Source organism: Nannobrachium achirus (assembly GCF_963921795.1).
Source record: "Nannobrachium achirus genome assembly, chromosome: 17".
In the NCBI taxonomy this organism is placed as follows: Eukaryota; Metazoa; Chordata; class Actinopteri; order Myctophiformes; family Myctophidae; genus Nannobrachium; species Nannobrachium achirus.
Genome location: NC_137824.1, coordinates 34,150,268 through 34,177,578, shown reverse-complemented (window position 1 = coordinate 34,177,578; position 27,311 = coordinate 34,150,268). Strand labels below are relative to the sequence as shown.

Genomic DNA, 27,311 nt, shown 5'->3' with positions numbered 1-27,311 from the left:
TACTGCAGCTTGCATGATCGTGCTCTCGCGATGGACACCGTGAGAGCAGATTAAAAGGTACGAAATTAATAAAATACCGTGGCAGGAAACTGGGAAAGTCGAGTTTTTGATCGTAGCAGTCACTGAGTTAATATGTTGTGGATACTGTACTGTACATGTTAATGTGTATTTTCAGAAATGTAACCACGTAAACCTGGGCCGCAATAGTTGACTGTTGGCTCTGTACTTGGTCTGCTCTTTTTTTTCTCTCTACAGACACCGGAAATAGCAGAGAGAATGTTTCCTCCAGAATACGGATGCTAGCAAGGGTTCAAGTGGCTAATGTAAAAAAATAATAATAATACAAATAAAAGTTCCTATCACTCATGGATTTGGGGACCCTGTAGTAACTCTGAGGACCCCCTAGGGGTCCCCGGACCCCCTGTCGAAGACCCCTGGGTTAGAGGGAAGCTTTCTCATCTGACAATTGAATGGATATTTCTGTTCAGATACTGTTCCTGTACCAAAATAGTGTGTGCACCTGTGGGCGGGCGCACATGCACACTCCTGCAGCTTCAGGTTTATTGTCACATCACAAGTGGGCACATGCACACACACACACAGATACACAAACCAACACACACAATGACACAAATATACTGTCACACACATACCTGACACATAAACAACCACACACACACGCCCACACATGACCGTACAGGCGCTAACACACATACACATCTACACGTGTGCAGTGCACGCATACACACACAAACCGAAACACATTCACAGCCATACACACAGACACACATACACGAAACAAAAAAAAAACTCATGAACACACATTCTATACACGCACAATCGCACATGTGCACCTTTTTTTTCTATTACATGGACAAGTAATTGAATGAATTGAGTGTGTGAGTGTGTGTGAGTGTGTGTGTGTGTGTGTGTGTGTGTGTGTGTGTGTGTGTGTGTGTGTGTGTGTGTGTGTGTGTGTGTGTGTGTGTGTGTGTGTGTGTGTGTGTGTGTGTGTGATGTGTGTGTGAGAGAGAGAGAGAGCGAGGGTGACTCACCAGAGAAGCAGTCACAGTTGGGGTCTATCTTACAGTCACAGTCAGTGGGGGCTCCAGATATAACAGATATCTCACCGTTGGTGGACACCTGCAGCGCGTCCAACACACACACACACACACACACACACACACACACACACACACACACACACACACACACACACACACACACACACACACACACACACACAGTTACAAAACCTGCCTTATGAAATGGTTACGAAAGAGAAAATAAAACAGCCGTGAAATAGGTCACATCAACGGGTCCATACTTGGGCAACTGTCGGCCCGGGGGCCACATGCGGCCCCCACCTTCATTTAATGCAGCCCGCAGGTTAATATCGGAATACTGATATTATTGATTACAGCTGTTACAATTCCAAACATGCAAACATGACACGCTTTAATTACTTCAGTCTATATTAGTAGTTGAATGACTTGTATAGTAGTATTAAAATGTTAGTCTTTTTCATGTAAAATGTATTTGTATTTAAGTTCATAAAGTTAACATAAGTATAACTAAATGGCTAAATACATTGGAAAATGCATTGGAAAATGTTACATTTCAGGATTCCAATTCAAAAGTAGCAAAAATAATACAAGCTTAATCGGCTATTCTTGCTACTCTTACTGGAGACAAGAGGTTTTTGCTCTACAGTAACAATATGCCAAGGGATGTGGCCCTCTGGAGTGAGTGTGGAAATATAGTGGCCCTCTCTATCATCAAAGTTGCTCAGTAAAAAGTTGAGTTGAAGTCGACTTTATCGTTGATGACGTCATCACATCACACACAACCCCCAAATTATTTGGGGGGGTCCCGAGATGATTAACTTAATGTGCAACATTGTTTTTTCACTCAACTGTAAACAAACCAACATAAAGTTTGAGTGTATAGAGGGTATCTTCACATTTCTAAAGTGCCAATTTAAGGACTTTTTAATACCTCTAAAATGACAAATTAAACATTGTCCAAATTGTCAAATATAGAGGCAGAATATAGAGGCAGAAAATCTACATGCTCATCGCGAGGCGTTGTGAGCATGTAGATCGTCTATTTTCACAATAGAAAGTATTATTTTTTAATTTCTTTTCAACTTCGACTTTCGACTTTCTCTGGTGGGAGTCGACTTGTGTAATGAAGTCGACTGAGTCGACTTGTCGACTTTTTGGTTAATGCCCTCGTGTGTGTAGCCTGAGCAGTGACCTGCTGGATGCGGTTGATGCGTCTCTCATCCGTCTCGGCGATGAACAGCGTCCCCAGGTGGGACAGGGCGATGGCCTTGGCCGCCTCCAGGGTGGCGCGCACCGCCGCACGGCTCACCAGGTGGTGGTCGATGCCCGGGACCTGGCAGTGGATGGGACGGCCCGCGATGATGCGCACGTGGAGGCTGTCCGACACCTGGTGCATCATGGGTGAAAATGACATTCATCAGCTGTAGCGCATGAAAGTTTCACGTCACGATTATTGTGACCTGACCAAAATGATAGTGATTTACAATATTATCGTGATAATCAATATATACCCAACATCCATTATCCTGGGGTGGGATCTGAAAAAAATAGCCGATCTACAAGATCGGCTGCTTTTTGGCAAAGAGATTTGGTAGAGACTGAAAAAAGACTGTATCAAGTATGTTATTTCCAGGTCTGTTTTACCAATTACGTATAAAGGGTTTAAGTGGTACCACATATGCAGCTCATCAATAAAGGTGAATTGATCCCAGTGCATGACAGAGGATAATTTTACGATAAATGTAAATGTCCATGATAGGATTATCGTCTGTATCACGATAAACGATAATAGGGATTATCGTCCCATCCCTACTCAGCTGTTGGTGATTATTAACCACTTGAACCCCAGCCGGGGTGTTTGAATATTTTTGTAACCGACCCTTGGAAGAAAAAAATAATAACAAGGCTATTGTCTGGCTATGTGAGGCTAAAAAACATATATTCTTTCTTTTTACCGAATGGGTTCCCAGATTGATTTAGAGTAGCTCACCTGCCAGTGAGGAGCCCCCAACGGGAATACATAAAGCGTATATATTTGCCACTCCTCAACATTACCCCCCTCCCCGCCTGTCTTCTCTCCCCTGAACATGGCCAGTTGTGTTCGTGCATGGCACTCCGGTATTCATAGCGAATACACATCTGTAGATCTGCTATTTTGTCTCACACACTTGTCCCACGGCGCAACAGTGTGCCTTGGCACGCCGTTTGGGAACACCACTGCATTAGAACATGACGCAGTGGTGGTAACTTAGAATATATTGTACACACTTAGTAGTGGAGGGGATTTGACAAGTAAAGACATGGATTGAGTCAAACACTCCCTGGGAAATGATAAAACATTTTGATGACTCATATCCTGCACATGGGGGTGTGCATTTGGGCACTGGTTTTGAATCTAGAGAGATGCTTTTCCTGACTTTTTTTTATGTCCCACGCACATTCCTATATGTGGTACACTGCAGCGGAAAGTGAAATCGTTAGCGTTGGGTCAGTTTCATTTCATTTTCATTCTCTGTGGGCAGCAAGGACAGCTCCTGTACAGTTAACTTCATACTGGCACACAGTAACACCACAATTAAATACACTACAATTAACGCTATTACAGTTTTTTGTTCGTGCAAACTTCCAGTGTTTTTCCCTTTCCTTCTAAACCAGGGGTCTTCAACGTTTTCAGGTCAAGGACCCCTTAGTTGAGAGAGAGATGAAGCAGGGACCGCCACAACCTTTTCATAGATTCCATATAGTTTCATTCCATATAGCATAATCATCAGTGTATTTTGGATTCATGTCAATTTATGTTTTCAGATATTTAACCACTTGAACCGTCAATACTTAATAAACTTGACCTTTCACTCTGTACTTAATCTGCTCTTTTTCCCCTCTACAACACACCTCTTTGCTGAAAATAGCCGATCTACAAGCTCACAACGCCTCGCTGCGCGAGGCGTTGTGAGCTTGTAGATCTGCTATTTTTGGCTAAAGTTCTCAGAATATGGACTCTAGGGTTCAAGTGGTTAATATAAAAAAGGAGATAACAAGTTTCTATCACACAAAGATTTGGAGGACCCCTTGTAGTAACTCTGAGGACCCCCTAGGGGTCCCGGACCCCCAGTTGAAGACCCCTGAAATACACTACAATTAACGCTATTACAGTTTTTTGTTCATGCAAACTTCCACAGTGTTTTTCCCTTTCCTTCTAAACCCTAATAATGCCTGTCGATCTGGCATGGGGACGATGAGCAAGTACACCGCTGGCAACTGTAAACACAAATCAATATCCATGACAAGTCCCCCCCTAGCTTCATTTTACAGGACATACTTGTAACAAGTGGGAATCTGCAATCCGTTTCATGTGGCCTTTAAAACATTCCACCTCTGTTGTAGTTAATAAGTTTCCAAAGTGGTAGAGAGGATGAATGATTCATAGATTTAGGGCTGGGCGGTAAAAATCTATGCTGTGCCTTTCAGCAGTTGAAATGTGCCCGGTTTTACTATCATCTCTGACGGGTGAAAACCTCTTATGTCCAAAAACTTATTTTAAAAAAATATATATATTCTTTATAGTTTTTTTATATACTGTGTGTATATATATATATTATATTATGTTTTTAAACCAATTAATAGTGAAAATAGCCACAAACTCACAACGCCGTACACGGCGCTGTAAGCATGAAGATCGTCAAAACATAAGAAGCTACAAGGTTTTTCTGCCTGATGGCAACGCTACTATATCGTTGTTGTCGGGTGGAAACTTTGAATATCCAAAACCGTTTGTTCTGTATTTATCATTTTAAAAATGACTTAAAATGGTGCAAATGGTGATCTACAAGCACACAACGCCTCGCGGTGCGAGGCGTTGTGTGCTTGTAGATCTGCTATGTTCACTAGTTCTGTGCGACAGTCTTGTATGATGAAACAAGGTACAAATTTGAAACTTGGAGATATGAGGTTTCTGCCCGACAGTGACGATACTGTTTCAACCGTACAGTAGCTCTCCATGCGGTATATGCCAGGCTATATATTTGGGTGAGCTATGTCACAGATTAGAGGACAGAAACGGCTTTAGTGATTTCCAACGTGAGAGCGACAAGGAAATATGGAGCGTAACGTATCAGTAGATACAGGGTGGGATCCTCTCATGGTGAGAGTTGCCAAACCCTAAACATTTGTGACTCGGCACAGCAAATGGACGATAACTGAAAATGTCTGAATCTTTCACGCAGATACCGTGCAACAACATGAAAGTAGACAATCAGAGATATAAAGTGTGGTATTAAATGTGTTTAGATTGACTAAACAGTTGCACTTAACCGAATATTTACTTCTAACCACTACTACCGGTATAGCACTTTTAAACAAGTCATTATTATTACTTTTTTACATCTTTTGTTTTTCACAATAACCATTCCACAAATGTTAGGTTGTGACTTTCTGGTCGCGACACTCCAGTATTTATGTACAGTTTTATTTATGTATTTTAAAGTGTATAAGAGATTGCTTCTGAAACGTTGTTGTCCTCCGTTTTGGAGTGGTGTGTCCGTGTGTTTGTTTCAAACTGGATTCTGGGAATCACATTTCTAAAGACATAGTGCTTTCTTGAGTTTAAAATCCTCTTAGCAGACCTTGTATTGAACCTTTTTCTTTCCTTCTGTGTTTGCAAACGGCTAAAGTATTCAATCAATCAATAGTTCTTTTTTAAACTCAGCATAATTATTATGGAAATGGTACAGTTTAGGTCATTTTAACTACTGTAGATGTTGTGGTTAACAGGTTGTTCTTTGGACCTAGGAAGACAAAGACACAATTTAGGGCCAATGGTTCTAATCTAAAGCTTCTCTGGATGAGGGCCCACTTAAAAATCATACGGGTACACATTATTGGGTATTATTATTTTATGCTTTAGCTATTGAAAAATAGCAGATATACAAGCTCACAGCGCGGCATAGAGTGCCGCGCTGCAAGCTTGTAGATCTGCTATTTTTGAAAAATCGTGAAAATTTGAATTTTGACCCGATTCTATAAGTGTCTTTTGAATCCTTATAAGATTTTTTGAAAAACGTATGTTTCTAAATGTCAGCAATCTGGCTTAGCCATCGTCAAATAAAAGGTCACTTCAATTGGAGCTCAGTTAGTCTGTTCTTGAGAGACTACTATGTCAGTGGTTCTCAAACTTTTTCATGTGAAGGACCCTCAAAATGATATGTATTTGGCCACGGACCCACATCTCAAAATAATTAGTTCCAGGGACCCCCCAGAAGCAACATTTGAGTTAAAAAATACATATTCACAACTTTTCAAAAATAGCAGATCTACAAGCTCGCAGCACGGCACTCGGTGCCGCGCTGTGAGCTTGTATATCTGCTATTTTTCAATAGTTAAAGCATTCAATAATTCTAGGCCTAACTGGGATAAAAAGCATTTTCAGAGCATGTTTGTTTTAATGCTCAACCAATCGATTGTATTCCGGCTTGAAGAATGGAACTAACACAATATTCCTATCACAATGAAAACATTTTTTTGTTCAATGTTTTAAAAAAGTTAATACCACGTCAGTTTATTTATTTTTTACCTTTTACTTAAATTACTGCACTCATTGACCGCCAAAACACGTGATGTGAACCACGGTGGTGATAATAACATGGAGGACCTACAGTCCTACACCGTGTTGCATCGTAACTCATTGTCAGCTGCTAGATCTGAATATAAATTAGGCATGACGCTTCAGAGTGACAGGCTGAACACAGCAGAGTGTGTGTGTGTGTGTGTGTGTGTGTGTGTGTGTGTGTGTGTGTGTGTGTGCGTGCGTGCGTGCGTGCGTGCGTGCATTCTGTATAATTCAATTTGCCCACTAAATAGATAATAAATTATCGTTAAGCAGACAAACAGTAACGTTACACTAAATTAACTGCATCGTTGTTGAGAATATCCCGGTTCATTAGGTATATTGGATACATTCTAAAATCATTAAATCTGCTATACCCTTTTGACATGGATTAGGCTATTTATCTTCTTTTTTTAACGGAAAGGTAGGGCTATAATATAATACCGGTATATAGGGCTCTGTGTCTGCCGTCTATCCGGAGCTAATCTCACGAACCACTGTGCCGATCAATACCACATTTCTTGTGGTATTATTTCACTAGTTTTTGGTTAAATATTTAAAAATATTTAACTTCATTATTACCCGCAAACTGCCAGCTTACACGGTATAATGAAGACTTATTAAAGAAATGGTTCGGTCCCACATGACCTCCCTCTGGCATTTTAACTAATATATTCAAATTATATATAAATATTTAACTTGAAAGTGCATGGAGCTCGTATTGCAATACATTGGACATGGGTGATGTTGTCAGCTAGACTCAGAGCCAATTACGTGAGTAAGAAAGTGTCCAGTGAAAAAACGACTTACTACTTAACGTACTGTAACTGAAATGTCTAAAATATTAATTATATAAATGATTCACCAATAGAAAAAAAAAACTAAAACATGTAAAACAGTCATAAGAGAAATGTGAACTTAACAAATTGGTATAAAAAGCTTTCCCACACGTAGATTAAAATGTAGAAAAGCAGGTGCGTAGGCAACGAGCAGCAGGTGACATCAACAATAAAATAATAAACCTGCACAAAAATCTGCACAGTATAGAATATAGAAGATAACAAATTAGTAAAAGATTTAATAATAGCGTCAATGAAAAAAAAACAAGACTCTTGAGTAAAAGTGAATGTGTATGTATGTATGTTTCTCCATTAAAACTACTCCATTAACTACTATTATTAAAATATTTGTATCTTACTTGCCAAAGAGACTGACTTTAAGGGGAGAACCACCCATTTTCAACATTGAACTATGTCATTAATATACCTTTGAGTTGTTATGTGGAGATAGGAACAAAGTCCCCCCCACTTCTGTGTTGCCTAGAACTGGAGGATTGATTTGGGGTTTGTATTGCAAAGTACACCGTGATGACATCATCGCGGTGTACTTTGCAATACAAATCCCCAAATCAATCCCACAGAAGTGGGGGGGACCTTTTCTTATTTCCACATAACAACTCAAAGGTATATTAATGACATAGTTCAATGTTGAAAATGGGTCGTTCTCCCCTTTAAGGCCCATTCCCACGGGCGCGATAAAGATACAAAATATCATTCTCAATTGAAGTGGATGTTAACGCAGTGAATGCAGATATAATTATGTGTGTGTGTGTGTGTGTGTGTGTGTGTGTGTGTGTGTGTGTGTGTGTGTGTGTGTGTGTGTGTGTGTGTGTGTGTGCGCGCGCGTGCGTGCGTGCGTGCGTGCGTGCGTGCGTGTATAACTGTGCGTACCTGTAGTACTATGTTGTTGTCTAGGATGTAGAGAGAGTTATCGAGAGGGTTGACAGCCAGATCCGTAGGCCACTCCAGACGCACCTGCAAGAGACAAGACAGACAATCCAAATCAGCTTCTTTTCAGATCTTTTTATTCAGTTTTAATACAACCCAGGGGCGAAGTGTACATTCTTAAATTGCATAATATCACATAGATATGAAACAAAAATACAACTCCTTCCCCTATCCCCCCAACCCCCAATCACCAGGACAGTTGTACGATGAAAATGTTCAAATAACATAGAAAAATAGGATAGCAGAATAGACATTTAAGATGTGTTTTTTCTGTCTTTATTTGTTTTTTTGTTACAGTCAGAGCAAGAGTTTGCCACACTATGCAGTTTGTTTGTGTGTTGTGGATGAATGTCATAAATGGACCCCTGCATGTTCCCACTAAGGAAAGTAGGCTTTAACATCTTAAAACCGTCTTTGTTTTGGTGAGTAGTGAAAGTGTAATTTTTATTTGAACTACAGACGAGAGGCTGAGCAGCCTGGGCTACCGCGGTTACGACAGAAAAGTCCCATAGTCCCATCTGGAACGTCATGTATGAGGTAAGACATCTTTGGCCCTATTTTCATCCATGCCTTATCCATAAACCTTTTTACAATGTTATGCTATTTTGAAGAAAAAAAAAGTCTAAATAGTTCAAATAGCTGATCTACAAGCTCACAACATGTCGATGTAGATCGGTATCTTAATCATAAATTAGAGACGTTTAGGGGTAAGGCATGGACCAAAATATAACTCCTGGTGCAGTGTATTGTACATGATATTTAAGTGCAAAAATGAATCGGCACATTGTACATGAGATGCAAAGAGGATCATCACATTGTCAGGTTCAACTACCCAGTCTGAAGAAGAGCTGTGTGCTCCAAACGTCACTTTTTATTTGGTGCAATAAAGCACAATTGTCGCATTGGAGCTCTCAGTGGGCAAGCGTTTTTTTCTTTTTTTTTCTAGTCGTCGCTCAGCACATGCCTAACTTGGGTTAGGGATGTGCATGTCTGCTCTCTTTTTACAAACACACACACACATGTACGACCAGGGGCGTCACAAGGGGTAGGAAAGTGGGACTGAGTTACTAGGGCCCAAGGTGGTGGAGGGGCCTTAATTATTTTATACTTTAGCTATTGAAAAATAGCAGATATACAAGCACACAGCGCGGCACCGAGTGCCGCGCTGCGAGCTTGTAGATCTGCTATTTTTGAAGTTGTGAAAATGTGTGCAAATCTTTGAATATACAGTATGTATTTTTTAAGCGAACATTTGTAAATCAAATTTTGCTTCTGGGGGGTCCCTGGAACTCAATATTTTGAGATGGGGTTCCGTGGCCAAATACATACCATTTTGGGGGTCCTTCACATGAAAAGGTTTGAGCTCCACTGACATAGAAACATAGGTTTTTCAAAAAACCTCAGAAGGATTTGAAATATTCAAAGATTTTCATGATTTTTCAAAACTAGCAGATCTACAAGCTCGCAGCGCGGCACTCGGTGCCGCGCTGTGAGCTTGTATATCTGCTATTTTTCAATAGTTAAAGCACAGGGGCCCGCAGTGAATCCTTGTACCCAGGGCCCAGAATTTGGTGCGACTGTAACACCCCTGTGCACGACTGCACGCATGTGGTTTTGTTCAGAAGTTTTGTTGGCGGGCATTGCCTGTTAAGACTCCATTACAAGTTGATACAGTAAAACAGATTAATTAGACACAAGTCGCACATAATTAGACTTTACCTCTGTGTTTGGCACAACGCTGTAATTCACCTCTATGGAGCCCTCCCTGGGCTCCCTCTGTTTTTATGTGGCTTAGGGATGTTATGTCTTTTCTTAAGTTAGAAAGCGATAAGATTTAGCACCGCCAAATTGTTTCCTGAGTAGAATCCTTTTCACAGATGCGCTTAATTCCTTACAAACCTGGCTCTCGGTCTATTTCCTCCCAGCCTCTATTCTCTTTTCGTATCTAACTAACTGTATGTGTAATAGATTCATACAGTATTCTAATGCACACATACAAACACAATATATTTTTAATATTATATACTAGTAAGACGCCTCAGAACGACATGCAACCTCGCCCTTTCGCAATAAGACCTGGTCAGGTAAAAACTTAATTCAATAAAATGCAAACGAAACAAGTTCTTGAACCCATCAACTGACACAGCATTTTTTATCGCCAATGGAAGGCCGTTCCATAATGTAGGAGCAGGAGTATCTAAACATGTCTGGGGATCCACTGCTCCAAAGGTGCCCTAATAATGGCATCCACTGCTCCTAATGCAGTGCTTATAGGATGGGTAAACACACAGAAAGTACATGGAAATGTACTCGACACAGACCCCGAACAACAGAGACATGAGAACAGTGTGGATCCAGTGTGGATCTGGGACATGTCACATGGCCAGCCTGTGATGTCAGGCATCTACACAAGCTCACAGTGTGCCACCGAGTTCACAGCGTGGCTGTGAGCTTGTAGATCTGCTATTTTTGAAAAATCGTGAAAATTTGTGCAAGTCTTATATATTTCAAATCCTTCTACAGTTTTTTGAAAGCTCGCAGTGGGGCACTCGCTCACAACGCGAGGCGTTGTGAGCATATAGATCTGCTATTTTCACAATATAACCGTGTAATACAAAATGTAATGCTTCAACTCTTAGTGCTCGTCAGGGTGGGGGGGGTGGGGGGGTTCCCCAGTTAAAATATGATTATTGTGGAGGTCGCGGGCTGAAAAGGCTGAGAACCACTGCAATAACATGCAGTTCTTACCCACGTGTTTGACCTTTTCTCCGTGAAGGACGCGCCCAAAAATAGAGACGGCAGGTTGAAAGTGTGTTAATAAAACCAAATAAAAAAAAAGCTCCTGGATAACACAGCGTTGCCCCCCCCCCAGCCATCCCTCCCCCCCACCCCCCCTCCCCCCCCACCCCACGCTCATGCAAAAGGTCACAGCGGTTGGCGGGGGAGCCTTCCCTGTTTATCTAAGACTCACGCTGGTCCAAATGTCAACCAATAACCATGATCAGCCTGGGCTCAAATAACACCCCCCCCACTCACTGGCCTGCAGGGGGGCTCGCACGCACACACGCACACACACACACACACACACACACACGTAGGCATGCACTCTCTCTCTCTCTCTCTCTCTCTCTCTCTCTCTAGGTTACCTGAATCGACCGCTAACAAATTACAACTTGTACAAAATACTGCTGCCATGATATTAATCAGCGATGAGAAAATGTGAACATATACTCAACCCCTGTGCTCATGTCATATTTCTCCACGTTGGCTTGGCGTGGTACACACCGGATTCTACTTTTAGTTTTTTACCTATAGTATTATACATTATATTACGCAACCTTGCACCATTCTGCGTTTCACCCGTCCCCTCTTACTCCTCCTTACATTGCAGCCAGACCACTATGAGATCAAGAGATTCCGGTCTCCTTGCTATTCCAGGAATAAATAAGGCAGCACTGTGGGTGAGCCCCACGTCTCTGGAGTCATCTCCCTATCCACGCTGGAGAATAATACTGTAGCTTGGTACAGTCAACCAGCTATTGTTAGTTTTATCTTTGTCTGCCTACAGCGCGCACGCACGCACGCACGCACGCACGCACGCACGCACGCACGCACGCACGCACGCACGCACGCACGCGCACACACACACACACACACACACGCACACGCATATACAACATGTGGGTGGGTATGCACTGTATGCATGCATTGCTCTCCTGTGTATTCACTTGTGTGATAGTTGGCTCGAAAATTTGACTTGACTTTGATTTGACACAGGAAATGTAGAGTTCTCAAATAATGCACCGAACCCGACCCTACCCGACCTGATCTGACGTTTTCGGGCCGGGTAGGGCCTAAAATGTATGCCAATTAGTCGAGCCGGGCTGGGCCTCGGGTTCAAAGGGTTTTATTACTTTCACTCTGTGATAGAGTTCTGAAATTCTTCACGACCCCAACCATACTTGACCCAACGTTTTCGGGCCGGGTAGGGCCTAAAATGTATGCCAATTAATTTTCGGGCCTGTTGAGAACTCTAAACTGTACCCCTGAAACTCATAACTGACGCCTGACAAGGACCCCTATATTGATCGGTGGTGGAAAAAGTTCTCTCATTCTTTACTTAAATATAAACTATCAACACTGCAATATAGAAATACTCTGTTACAAGTTAAAGTCCAGAATTCAAAGGGGACCCCCCCATAACAAGATTTGTGTTTTCACAAAAATTCTATTCAAACATCTTCGGATTTCTTCAAGATCTTTCAAAATGTTTCAAAGATAGTTGCCTGTGGATGGCTAATGCAAGCTGATGGTGTGTTGCATCTGCATTGTGAGAATGCATAACTGCACATGTTTTGGCATGCAACGCTGTCATACGACGAAGTATAAAATCAGGCTCTCAAGGCCCTTGCACATCGCCCGTCGGGTGGAAAAATACTTGAGTAATATTTTGACTGAGCTACTTTTACTTGTAGTTGAGTACATTTTGACCAGGAGTATCTGTACTCTTTCTCAAGGACTGGGGTCAAGTACTCGTCCGTCTCTGCACTGTAGTATGATCAAGCAGGGCATTCATTTAACCTGTTTAGACCGCGTATGCATTATTTATGATTTAACTATTAAAAAACCTTGAAAATGTGTGCACGTCTATAAATGTCTTCTAATTTATTTATTTTTTAAAACCTATGTTTCTATGTCAGTGGTGCTCAAACCTTTTCTTGTGAAGGACCCCCAAAATGATATGTATTTGGCCACAGACACCCATCTCAAAATATTTAGTTCCAGGGACCCCCAGAAGCTAAATTTTAGTTACAAATATCCGCTTAAAAAAATACATATATTCAAAGATTTGCACACATTTTCACAAATTTTCAAAAATACCAGATCTATAAGCTTGCAGCGTGGCACTCGGTGCCACGCTGTGAGCTTGTATATCTGGAGGTTGTATATCTGGAGGTAAGAGGTTTCTGCCCAGCAGCAAGGCTATATCATTGGTCATTCAGTATTTCTAAAGCGTCTGAATAAACACAGGAATTCTAAATGGGTTCTCTTATGGTGCACCGCAGGAGCCACTCGCCCACGACAGTTTCAGAGTATAGGTCTTCGAGAGGTCACAGGTAAGCACATTACATACATATACATTCACACATGTGTTTGTGTGTGCAGTCTTGATAAGCAAAATGTCAAGTGCCAGAGTGTGTATATTTAAATGTAGAGGTAGGGGGGCTATATGCGTGATTGTGTGTGTGTGTGTGTGTGTGTGTGTGTGTGTGCGCGTGCGTGCGTGCGTGCGTGCGTGCGTGTGCGCACGCACTTGTATTGCTATAGCCTACTTGTGAGGGCCCCGCACATATAGTAGAATTTGAGAAGTAGACATTGCGAGGACCATTTTCCTGGTCAAAAAAATAAACATTTTTGTTTTGTGGTTAAAAACTATTTTGGAGGAAAATAAATCAGATTGAGGTTACTTCTAAAAGTTAGAATTATACATTATGTTTTTTCCTATTTTATACTTAGTTGTGCGCCAATGTCACACATCAAAAAAGTGCCGATCCACAAGCCTCCCAATCTCTGTTCTGTTCCTTTTCATTTCATAGAATCTGTTCTTGAGAGATTACAAGTGTCCTCAATGTTGATGTCCTCACAAGAATAGCAATACAACCGTGTGTGTGTGTGTGTGTGTGTGTGTGTGTGTGTGTGTGTGTGTGTGTGTGTGTGTGTGTGTGTGTGTGTGTGTGTGTGTGTGTGTGTGTGTGTGTGTGTGTACTGTGTGTGTGTGTGTGTGTGTCTGCCTCTACATGCCTCTGTCCATGGTGCTGAACAAGCACATAGCAGCCACCAGGCAGCCAGCAGCGTGCATCATGTGGTCACAAACAATTCATTCAACATAGCTGTTTACGCCACAATAAATGCTTACAGCGTTCCTTTCAAAAGGTCAAATCCAAATAGTCTGCCCAGTGCCTACAGTACTTCTACACAACACACTAGTGCTCCATGACCACTGGTAACCCTCTGCAGGGGAGAACTCTCAGTCTGCTCTTCCACAACTGTGTACTGGCCGGCAGGCAAACCCACTATCTGGCTCAGACACAACCAAGACCAGTGGTTCTCAAACCTTTTCATGTCAAGGATCCCCAAAGTGACACTTATTAGCCAGCGAACCCCCCCATTTAAAAAGGCATGCCAGGGAAAAAAAAGTTTTTTTTTACAGCTCTAGCAGTGATTCTCAACCATTTTAATGTCATGCATTAGGCTACGGACCCCCATTTAACGGTACTTCTATCTCTGAGACCCCAATAATCAATGTTCATTTAACTCTGAGAGTGTACAAATGGAACCAAATGGACCCGTTATACATTTGTACACTCTCTGAGTTACATACCCATGAGGGTCCATTTGGTTCTTATCATTTAGCTGGAACTCCCTCAAGGATCCCTGGGGGTCCCTGGACCCCACTTTGAGAACCAATGCCATAAACAAAACCCAACATGCCCATATATAGGCAGGACCACAGCCACAGCTCAGACATAACCATATACCCAATAGGGGGAGAGACGGGTAGCGACATGCGGCAAAGGTCGTCCGGATCGGGAATCGAGCCCACGAGGCAAAGCCCAAGTGGCACGCGCCTGGACCAGCAGGCCAGCGGGCGCCCCAATTCGATTTTCACATTGATTTGTCACACACACACACGCACACGCACACACGCACACACACACGCACACACGCACCCACACACCCACACACACACACCCCAAACTGGGAGCGGTGCGTTTGAGGGAGCGGTGCACTGATTGATGATTCTGGGGATGGATTGGTAAATAAATGGATCATGTTATATTGCCACTGACACGTCCAATTATAGGCCATGTCAAATGAGAGGGGAGAAGCTTTGGGTGTGAAATCTCATTATGAGAGACACAGAGACAGATTCATCAAGGCACCACTCACCTCTTGTTCTTGTCCTCTTCCTCCAGCACGCATCTGCCTCACTCGCTACAGGGGGCCTCCGGTATTCTATTATTGTTATGTCTGCACTTCCTAGTTCTTGACTGTTTAGATAGCTATGTTATTTAAGCAATATTACACGAGAAGATGTGTGTTATATTGTGAATAACGGCACACCTGCATTGCTGCAGGCATGAGCAGAAGGCAGTGCAGAAGTGTAGATACATAAGAACGTGAATCCTACATATTGTCCGCAAAAATTATTAGTATTAAACAAACAAACACACAACAGAAAACTTTAAATTTATACGATGTCAAACAAATCTATGAAGCCATGAAAGCTTCAGCATCAGTTGACAAGCCAGTGTCACTTGAAAGAAATAAACCTGTAGAATACTTCCAAGCTAGTCTCACATTTCTGATGAGAATGAGATTGACAAGACAATGAGCTAAATACGGTGAGCTAGCTTTGAAAGCTTCTTATCAAGGCTTGTGGGCGTATCAGAAGTAGCAGGTTGGCATTCGTGACACGTTTGGAGCTTGTCTACTTGCTACCTTTTCTATTTTTGAATTTGAATCCTGAAGGTTTTGAACATATGAGGTTTCCACCCAACAGAGACAATATGAACAGTTTTATAGCAAGGGTCTTCAACAGGGGGTCTGGGAGTGTTTCAGAGATACTACAGGGGGTCCTCCAAATCTTTGTGTGATAGAAATATTTTTTCTAACCACTCCAAGTTCACAACGCCTCGCGCTGCGAGGCATTGTGAGCTTGTAGATCGGCTATTTTTGGCAAAGAGCTTTGGTGTAGAGGGGAAAAAGTGCAGACTAAGTACAGAGTGAAAGGTCGTTTAAAGTGGTTAAATATCTGAAAACACAAATTGGTCATGAATCTAAAATACACTGATGATCGATCGTGCTGTCAAACAATGAAACTATATGGAATCTATGAAAAGATTGTGGGGGTCCCTGATTCATCTCTCTCTCAGCTAAGGGGTCCTTGGCCTGAAAACGTTGAAGTCCCCTGTTTTATACAATCTAATGAGGCTTCGGAAAGCATCAAAATAATTAAAGTACCAAAACTAGAAGTACTCAAATGCTGAATGTTCCGTTCAACATTTGTCAAAACTTTGAGAAAATCGCAGATCAACAAGCCCACAATGCGTCGCGACTATTGTGAGCTTGTAGATCGTCTATTTTCCATTCACACCGAATGGTAAAGGTATATGTTTTGTAATAATAATAATCTAAATCTACACATTAACTGGGTGACGGCCGGGGCACCCTGGGGTGCCGCAAAATACTTTGATAATATTTGAAATTTATTTGGACATTTATAATATATTTAGTATCATTTCAAACTTGAAGTACAAAGTTATTTTCAGTCAGTTCTAACTAAAATGGCTATTATCTCGCTTTCCTCGCAACATAATCGCTAAAATATGCTATAAATATAAGGTGCTGGGAGTGAAAATTAGGAACATAATAACGTAGTCGTGCCTCGGATGAAAAAAAAACATTTATAGGGGTGCCACAAGCCAAAAAGGTTTGGGAACCGCTGACTCAAAGTGTCCAAACTACTGTCGTGTAGTGAAAAGTAAAATATTTGCCTCTGAGATGTAGTGACATACTGTACAATAGAAGCATAAAGTATTGAAGGTAAAAGTACCTCAAAAAATGTTATGCACGTACAATACCAGTACGTCAGTTGTAACAATGATGCATTGGAAGCTGCAACTTTACAGACGCTAAACCCTATGAATTCAGCCAATTACATGATTGTGCTCTCTCTCTGTCTCTCTCTTTCTGTCTCTCTCTCTCTCTGAGCTTAAACCACTGCAGCAGAACTGTTTGCCTACGGACACACGTTCCAATATTGACACCAGCCCCGGCACATGACGGCAAACACAGATGGAATCCAGACATGCGTGTTAACAGACGCACACAGGCTGCTGACAGGCAACACACAGACACATTAAGAGCATGAGTTTAAAGAACAACACCTCTGGGTGCTCACCTGGACCGCAACACACACGCATGCACGCACGCACGCACGCGCGCGCGCGTGCCACGTGTAGAGTAAACCAAGAACCTATAGCATCAGTCTAAACAATATAATGCAACAATAATCTGTACATTGAAACTATAGGATTGATAGATCTTAATTAATATATATTTAGTGTCATTGTTATGTAGTGTCATATAACCAGTGTTGGGGGTACAGGGTTAAAATTAACGCCGTTACTGTAACAGAATTCTCTTTTGGTTAACGGAGTAACCCAAACAGTTTGTTTTGCAATTAGAGTACTTGGTTACTTGATTCATTTTTCCAAATTTATGGCGTTAATTTGTTACATTTAAGACGTAATTTGTTGCCATAAAGGAAAAGGAAAACCCTCATTCCAGATATAATTTCATTTTAGTACTATTTACTTTCTTATTTGTATAGGCCTGTATATGTTGCAACAAACACTGTCCTATATTACAACATGACAATAAACCATGACATCTAACAACAAATGCTATCTCATTTCCATCAACAACTGCCCGTATGGATTCATACAAACCAACACCTTACTCACTACACAACTATGCAGTACAACGTAACTGTGAGGGCGCGTAGCGGCCTGAACTCTAGATGTGAGACTTCTAGTATATATTGCTTCTTGCCCTGAAGGCGTCTTACAAGTATGTTTTTGCTGAGACGTTGTCCTTGGTACTTTTCCCTGGTGGCTGAAAAAAAATATTGTGATAAGAAATGCGTCTACGAGGGAGTCTTATAAACATTTCTTATCACATTGCTAGGTAGAGTTTTTAATTACAATGTGACGGCGGAATGCCTTCTCATGAAGTAAACTCAAGATTTGATTCTGTTTATCTGGCTGCACGTTCCTCAAATATTAACATTCCTTTTTACCATTATCCTCTCAGATGTCTGAGCCACCAAGGATACCAGACAAACGATGAACCTGAGTCTCTGAGACAATTTTCTCCCCAAGGGAGACAAAATAAAATAACCGTGGACCTTGAACCTCGCATCTGTCTAAATAGCTACATTTTTACATTGTTGTCAAGATAAACAAGCCCAAGTAACAAAATACATGAATACAAATGCCTGCCTGGTCGTCATAACTACACAGTAGGTCAGGTTCTATGGACCTCGTTGGAGTCTGAACGCACAAACAAACACACGCACACACGCACACAAACAGTGGCATCAGTTCAGCACAAGCTAGGGTATGGCAAAGATGGGAGTCCTCATGGAAAATAGGCATTACATTTTGGATAACACAGTTCTATTGTGAAAATAGCAGATCTACATGCTCACAACCCCTCGCGCTGCGAGGCGCTGTGAGCATGTAGATCGGCTATTTTCACAATGTCTGAAAAAAACAAAACAACTTTTGTTAGTTTTTTACACAGGTTTCTACGGTTTCTTGGGCTGGATATGGCAGCCTGCAGCCCATTCTCACCCCCTTTGTGTCACCCTCCCGACGCATTCCCATCTCGCCTTCTGCTTCACCCATGCGACGCTTTGGAACGTCTACTGCGTCTACGGTCTGACGAGAACGAAGAGTTTTAGGACGAGAACGGAGAGTCTTAGTACGCATGCGCCGACATGTGTTTACTGGAATATTTTCCGCCACGGGGAATCAAACCCCGGTCTCTGGTTTAGCTGTCATCATGCTCTACTGACTGAGCTAACGAGACGACTGGGAAATTCCTTTTTTTTTGTGGTTTTATCTTTGACAACGTGGATGATAACGTAGTCCCTTCTTTGAGCCGTATTCGGACGCGGAAGCAGTCCCCTGGTCAAAATGTACTATTCTGTCCATAACGGCACATATTTCGGTAACGCCGCTGAGTCGGCTCATGCGCCGTTCACACCGTTCGCCGCGGCGACTCGGTCGCTACCGCTCCCTCGGCGGCGTCTCTCGGCATTCATCGGCGCCTGAGACGGCGCGGCTCCGTCGTTTATAGTGGCGTGAGCGGTAGCGACGGGTGGCTGGTAAACCGGTAAGCCCTTCATAGCGGTATCGAATCTCGCTTTGGGAACTACTTTTTTTTCCTTTCTTCTTAGACCACCCAATGCGTCCAACCCTTGACACAGTAGGCAATCCCAAAGCTTCTATCGTCCGACGCAGTACAGTACTTCACAACGCGTCGGACGTATGACGCTTTGGAGGTGAGAATATGTTGCAGCCTGAATTGGTTTTTCAAGTGCAGCTGAACTTTTACACAATTAACAATAATGCATTGCACCTGTGCACCTGACCTGCAGAACCTGGTAATATACCGTTTTGTCAAGGATGGGGAGAATACAAGTGTGGAGAATATAATTATAATACCTTGTTTAAGTGACCATTATGTAAAATTTTGTTAGTTATTGGAGAATATAATTATAATACCTTGTTTAAGTGACCATTATGTCAAATTTTGTTAGTTTTTTTACTGTAATTTAACAACATAATAACTAGCGCAGATAGACAAAGAGACATTCATGGATTTATATTTAAAAGTAACTTTTAAATATAAATTTAAATATAATTTTTTTTTGGCAGCTGCATACCCCTGCCATACCCAATTGACGCCCCTGCACACAAAACACACCATCATTGGCTGTAAAAACGAATAACAAGACACACTTTCATCATGTATTATTATCTACGTTTTTCAAAACAGGTTTGTAGTTGCGTGGCCTCAGATCTTCTACAAGTTGTCAACACGTTTCTTCTCTCGGGTTTCTTCATGCCTGAAAATGGCATTCATCATGCCACTCTTAAAACAATAATAATCTAGACTAATGGACAATTATAGGCCCGCAACAAACCTCCTGTTTTTTAAGCAAAATAGTTTAAAAAAGCTGTCTTTCAACAACCGAACAACGTCTAGGCACGAAACAACTGCTTTGATATCTCCCAGTCAGGATTTTCGACCACACCGCAGCACTGAGACTGCTCTTGTTAAAGCCTTCAACGGCATCCACTTACACACACACACACACACACACACACACACACACACACACACACACACACACACACACACACACACACACACACACACACACACACACACACACACACACACACACACACACACACGATCATAGTATTAACGGATCACAGTGCAGCAATCAGTACAGTTGACCACAACACATTACCAGACAGACTGAACAACTGTGTGGTACCATCGCCACCGTACTAAATTAGTTTGAATCACACTTAAAGGACAGGGATTGCCTACTTTGTTTCTATACTGTGGGTAATTACACATCTGAGTGGAAAAGAATTAGAATGCAGAGTCCCCCAAGGCTCCATTCTGGGGCCTCTTCTGTTCACCATCTACATGCTCCCAATGGCTCAGATTATGGAAAAAAACAACTAAATATGTTCCCATAATTATGCAGACAACACACACATTACATAACCGCCTCACCAGGGGACTATGGTCCAATACAAGCACTGAGTAAATGCCCCCAACAAATCAACGATTGCATGTGCCAGAATGTTCTCCAGTTAAACAGAGGCAAATTTGTTTTTGGATCCGAGGAAACATTATTCAAAGTCAGTGCTCGACTTAAATTGGTAGTTAAAAACATGGAAAAAACGTCAGTAGACTAGACTACTGTTGCATACTGTATTTACACTGTCTCCCCGTCCGTAAAATAATCTATTTCAAAATACAATTGGAGTATTACTACTTGAAGCAGCATTCAGTTGGACAGTCTGATACAACTATCAGTATAGTACAGAGAGAACTTTCCTGTTTGTCTTCCACTTGTACTGAGGTTTTGTAATCATTTCTTCTGCACTAGAATTTTTTAATTACATTCAAATGTCGTTTTATGTGATTATTTTATACTTAATGAACTATATCTTCTTAATTCCTATTTGTGTTAACAATTTTGCTGCCATTTTAAACATAGCTGTAGTAAGCAGCTGCCAAATTGTCCTTAACTTTTAACGTGGGCACGCACACGCATCGTGCACTATCTGTGCGCGACTCATCTAGTAGACGTGTAGACTCGGTGACAGCTTTCGAATAAAAAAAAACCCATTGACCCATCCGTTGCGAGACTGTATCCCTGCTTATCCGCCAGTGTTTACATGAAAAAACATTGGACACAGCCAGCTGTGCGCTATGATAACACGTGGGCATGTTCGCGCAGACGATATGTGCGCGGATCATATGCCAGGCGGGTAGAGGAATCAAACAGCTACAAAATAAAAAAAAATGGTGGAAAACAGACCATTCTATGGCCCTGCAGTCAGCTCACTTGTTTACAATGAAAAGCTATGCGAACGGAGCTGCGATTGGACGTCAGACCGGATATGGAAACCTAGATCCGGTCAAAACGGGAAATACGACCGGATACAGTTAGGGGGAGGGCCTAAAGTCTCCGGAGCGGCTATATACAGCGACCATACTTTTAATCGTTTCATAATGATTAAAGCTAATTAAATCTTCGGGCTCCTCGGGCATCGCAGAGAGGTACAGCGGGAAATCTTCGGTTTCGACGGGGATCGCAGGAAATGAGTTAATGTGTTATCCTTATAACCTTGCCTTGTCTTACAAGAGAAGCAAGAGTTAACCATTTTGTGCACACGCACACATGTATACACGCGCACACACACACACGCACACACACACACACACACACACACACACACACACACACACACACACAAATACGTTTGTGGCTGGGAGGCGCGCTGGTAGAAAAAAAAAAAAAAAAAAAGCAAATGCATTTATAAAATTGCCATGTTCAAGGTCCAACAGGTAACAAAGCTATGGGCTACATGGCCTTCATCAAGTTAATAAAGGCATTTTATATGTGCATACATTCAGTTGTATATTCAGACATCTTTGACCTACAGTATACCTGCATTGGTTGCTGTGGTAACAACTTAACGTCATAGCTATTGGTGAGTAATGCTTAACTTATGCTCTGCATTACGTTGCTTTCTGTGTGGAGTTTGCATGAAAAATGGGTTACAAAATTGTGGGATAAAAAAAAAGAATTGCAGACTGTGGTTCAAATCTCATTCGCATTCAAACTTCATTTGGGCTGCCTGTTATGCCAGCCCAACATCCTAATCCTAAATTGGGTTTCTAATTGACAGAAACCCAACTATAAACCTAACCTGAATGCGGGTTGTGTTCATCTCTGTTCATCTTCTAATTCCATTGTTCACTCTTGTTTTGTAATAAAAGCATAGTGGAAAGCTAGCTTAGCCTACATTAGCTTACTGGAGCCTGTTTTCATCCTTTGCTGCTCTTCAGCCCTGTCCGCCCCCTAACCGAGGCATATTCACTCGCTGGTAAGTAGACTAAATCACGTCTTTTTACCCCTTTTAATAATGTTGTCTAACTTGGAGAGGCCCGTGAATGAGTTAAAAGGGGTTAGGGGCATAAATTCGGCCCTGGCATCTTGGCCCAGACCGGCCCACCACAACCGGCGTGACCCGAACATAGAAGATCTACAAGCCCACAATGCATCAAGGCAGTGGCGCGTTGTGGGCTTGTATGCTGTTCAATGTTTGGGTGGGACTCCTGGGCCACAGTAGCCTGTGATACTGTGCTACTATAGGCCAGTATTCAGATGATAGACAAGCCAGTAGGCCAATCATGTGATGTCTCTCTGCTCTGTGGACCGGTGCTACTGAAGGATTGGCCCTCTCCATTTAGTGGCTGCCCAGCCCAGAAACTACTGTAACTATCTATATGGTGGCAAAAAATATATTATAATAATTGGCCCACAGGCCCACATGCCCACTTGTATAGTCGATATGCCAGATGCCCAGTCCACCCCTGACTAGAGCATGTGATCGCGGTGTCAGATGTCTTCTCTATATTCACACGATTCCAACCATGTTGTTGATGAAACCCATCGGCAAGCCATTCAAGAAGACAGGACCCTGGAAGTGTTGTTGTTTCTGACCACAGTTGGCCAATCAGCTTACCTGGCTTATGTCCATGCGCGAATCGCAGCTCAGCGGCTGGGTCGGCATCAGCCCGTTGGAGCCAATCACGGTCGAGAGCACTCCTCGCTCGTTAATCTTCTGGATGGTGGTCCCGTCCACGAAGTAAACCACTCCTCTTTTATCCACCGCTATGCCTGAGAGAGAGAGATGGAGAGAGAGAGAGAGAGAGAGGGAGAGGGAGAGAGAGGACGAGGTTACGAGGTTAGCGGTATGGAGTAAAAATGGAGCTATAGGACGGTGCAGGCGGCGAGATAGCGTGAGCCTGAGAGATGACAGACGGAGGGTGAGGGGAGGAGAGGGAGATAGAATGAGTTTTACAGATAACAGAGGGTGCGACAGGGAAACGGAGACAGAGCATAAGAGAAAGTATGATAGGGGAAAGTGAAGTACGGGAGAGAGAGAGAGAGAGAGCACAGCGTCTCTCCGTTCAGACATTCCCACTCAGCACAGCCTCTGTCTTATCAAAGGCTCTGCACCACAGAAACGCAATTATACTTCCATCCCGCAGCCCACTAAAGGGATTAGAACAATGCAACTGCGGGAAGAAGTTATTTGTCACATTAGAGGGGAGCGCCGTGTCGCTGTGAACTTCTGACACTTGCACGTCTCTTCGTCATATTAACGCACACGCATGTGGAATGACTGCATGTATGCATTTGTATGTAGCGGCGTGCATGTACGTGTGCGCTGTGAGTGACTGCACTGCAGTATTCGGCGTGATGCATGCACTGTGACACACAAACACCAAACACACACACACACATGCACGCTTTCATGTACATTTACATACGGTAAAGACACCAATAGTGGAAGAGGTACTTACGATTGTTTCTTAGGTAGAAGCTGTGGTGTAAAATTGACTAAGTACATTTACTCAAGTACTGCACTATTACTTGAGTACTTCCAATTTTCAGTACTTTTACTTCTACTCCACTACATTCCAGAGGCACATATTGTACTTTTACTCTGCTACAATTATTTAAAAACTTTGAGTTACTAATTATCAACGTTGTAGATTTAGATTACAAAATATACATTAACCACTTCAGCCCTATACGGTACTGTATACAGTACTGTATGCATTTTGGCCATTTGAAAATATACGATCTACAAGCTCAAAATGCGTCGCGATGCATCACATTGTGAGCTTGTAGTTCTGCTATTTGTAGATCTGCGATCTGATTGTACATTTGACAACATGAAATGGGACATTCTGCATAATGAGTAATTTTACTTTTGGTACATTTTGATGCCGTATTGATACTTTTACTCAAGTAAAACATTTGAGTACTTTTTCCACCACTGACTGTGTGTGAGTAACTGCACTGCAGTATTCGCTGGTACGCACGCACTGTGACGCACGCACGCACGCACGCACGCACGCACGCACGCACGCACGCTTTCATGTCCATTCAAAGCGGATGGTAAAGGCACCAATAGTGGAAGTGGTACCCTGATTCTTTTAAGTAGCAATACCACAATGTTGAAATAGTCTGTGACAAGTAAAAGTCCCATATTCGGCCATTTATTGAAGTGAAAGAACAAAACGATTGGCATCCAAATGTACTTACAGCACCAAATGTAAAAGCATCAAAGAAAAGTATCATTATCAGGGGGGAAATAGGCCTGTGGCTCCAGGACTCCAGGATGTGCAATATTATCACTGATGTGGTTTTTCTGACGCAGTCTGATGTACTGACGTTCCATGTTCAAAGGGCGATGGAATGTGCTTTGGCCTAAGGTGTTTGTCACCGCATACATTTTTCAAACAGTTTGTGACAGTTTGTTATTATGACTTCCCCCCCCTCCCCCCCTCTCTCCCTCCAAAACAAATTTAGGTGTCGTTCGGCTTGGCTGACCTGATGCTTGCTTGCTATGCTTCAAAGGGTTGTTCGTTGCCATGGTAATCGACACCAAAATCTACACCGCCGTTGTCGCGTGGAAACCTTGGTATGTATATTTATCATTTCAAAAAATGATTTAAAATAGTGAAAATAGCCGATCTACAAGCACACAACGCCTCACACCGCGAGGTGTTGTGTGCTTGTAGATCTGCTATTTTCTCTAGTTTTGTGCGACAGTCTTGTGTGATGAAGCAGGGCTTCACCTTACGAAAAAACGTGCAAATCTGAAACTTGGAGATACAGGATTTCTGCCCGACAGGGACGATATACTGCATATTATATCTATTTTTCATTCACAACGTGGCCTTGGAAAACAGCTCACGAAATAACACAACATTATTATCTCTGCTAGACGGAGACGGAGAACATTTATTTCACCCATACAGTATGTGCATCTCGTGTCTCTGTGTGACAGCTAATACCACACATACTACTAGGCTGATCAGCATCATAGACCTCAGACCCACAACAAGCCAAGGACCTCAATTCCCGGATATTTTCCAAATCGGTCAACTTTTATATTCTATATGTGAATTTGTAATTGCATGGAGAATCATCCCTCCAGGCTACAGGATAAGCATCCTGCTACAAGGCTATGGACTAGCTAGCAACATTAGCCAATCAGGCGCCTGTCCATCCAGCTTTTGTCCACCCGCATGCTGGCCAAGACCTATTCACATTCATTCCTGAGGCTACTGTATGTAGGCATGGTTAGAGCTGTATGTATCTCATCCTACACGCAATTACTGTTCAGTGTCATGTATCGATTGTCACCTCATGTAATCGCTGTGTCAACGGGGAAAAGCTCGCTATTTCTACGTGTCATTAGTTCGACTAAGGTTTAGGGTTAGGTTTTAGGGTTAGGTTTAGGCATAGTTTTACTGAGGTTAGGGTTTGGGTTAGGTTTAGGCAAAGTGGTTAATATTCGCCCGCTTAGCATTCACCAGTGTCGTCAGGTTAGCATTCACCAGCGTCGAACTAATGGGACATCGAACAAATGCTACGTCACAATATCAATGACATTATGAAGCTTTCCTCCTCTCACAAAGGCCTAGCAGACAGTGACTATGTGGCAGTGAAAACCTAGACAGAGGTTATGTCGGAGATTTACGGTTATGTCGGGATCATAACTCGGACGGCGCTGGGTCTGCTCAAGCAGACTTTGCAACATTTGACACGGTGACTCCCTCACCTAGGTTTGCTCCTCGGAGCCTCCTGTGGCTCAATTTAGCTTGAGACGGCACGCCTCCGTCGGTGTTAACAGTTTTTTTGTCTGACCTTTGTCGAAACAAAAACTACAAGTGATCACCCACTTCTTTACACCTGTGTAAACCTGCGATGTGATTGTTACAAAAATAATCAACGCAAGGAATTAACAATCACACTTTGCAGATTATTACACGGAACAATGAATTCAGAATTATGTGTGGGATCTTACTGGCATTGGAGTTGGGAGGGTTACACACTATTGCAAAGGTAGGCTACAATATTGTTTCCATATACTCTAGACCGTCTACACTACAGGTAGTTGCACCGTAATGATGCAATGACTATAACAACCCCTCCCCCCACTATTGCCTCATGACTCGTCATGGCGTGGCGCCACACAAGGCCAGAACATTGACATAACATGCACCACACACACACACACACACACACACACAGATGGAGAGGTGAGCAGGGTTGTCGCACGAAATTCTGGGCCCTGCATGGGTACAAGGATTCACTTCAATTATTTTGTGCTTTAACTATTGAAAATAGCAGATCTACAAGCTCACAGCGCGGCACCGAGTGCCGCTCTGTGATCATGACTTTTCAAAAATAGCAAGATCTACAAGCTCGCGGCACGGCACTCTGTGCCACGCTGCGAGCTTGTACATCTGCTATTTTTCAATAGCCAAAGTATAAAATAATTAAGGCACAGACACACAGATGGAGAGAGGTAAGGCATGCCTCCTGGCGGAGATTTGCGCCCCACTGAGCGCCCATTTCTAGTTCATTATGTGCCTCGGCAT

At 42.5% G+C, this 27,311-nt stretch overlaps 1 protein-coding gene across 1 annotated transcript in view; it reads right to left on the bottom strand.

Moving 5' to 3' along the window:
• The window catches only part of tenm1 (teneurin transmembrane protein 1), a gene marked incomplete at both ends in the record, with an annotated part of 491,087 nt that overhangs the window by 71,783 nt on the left and 391,993 nt on the right, over nucleotides 1-27,311 (bottom strand). Inside the window, 4 exons of the mRNA XM_080745426.1 lie at nucleotides 1,056-1,143; nucleotides 2,260-2,454; nucleotides 8,400-8,483; nucleotides 23,372-23,526. Of these exons, the coding sequence (XP_080601552.1) occupies nucleotides 1,056-1,143; nucleotides 2,260-2,454; nucleotides 8,400-8,483; nucleotides 23,372-23,526 (522 nt within the window). The remainder of the gene's footprint in view (nucleotides 1-1,055; nucleotides 1,144-2,259; nucleotides 2,455-8,399; nucleotides 8,484-23,371; nucleotides 23,527-27,311) is intronic.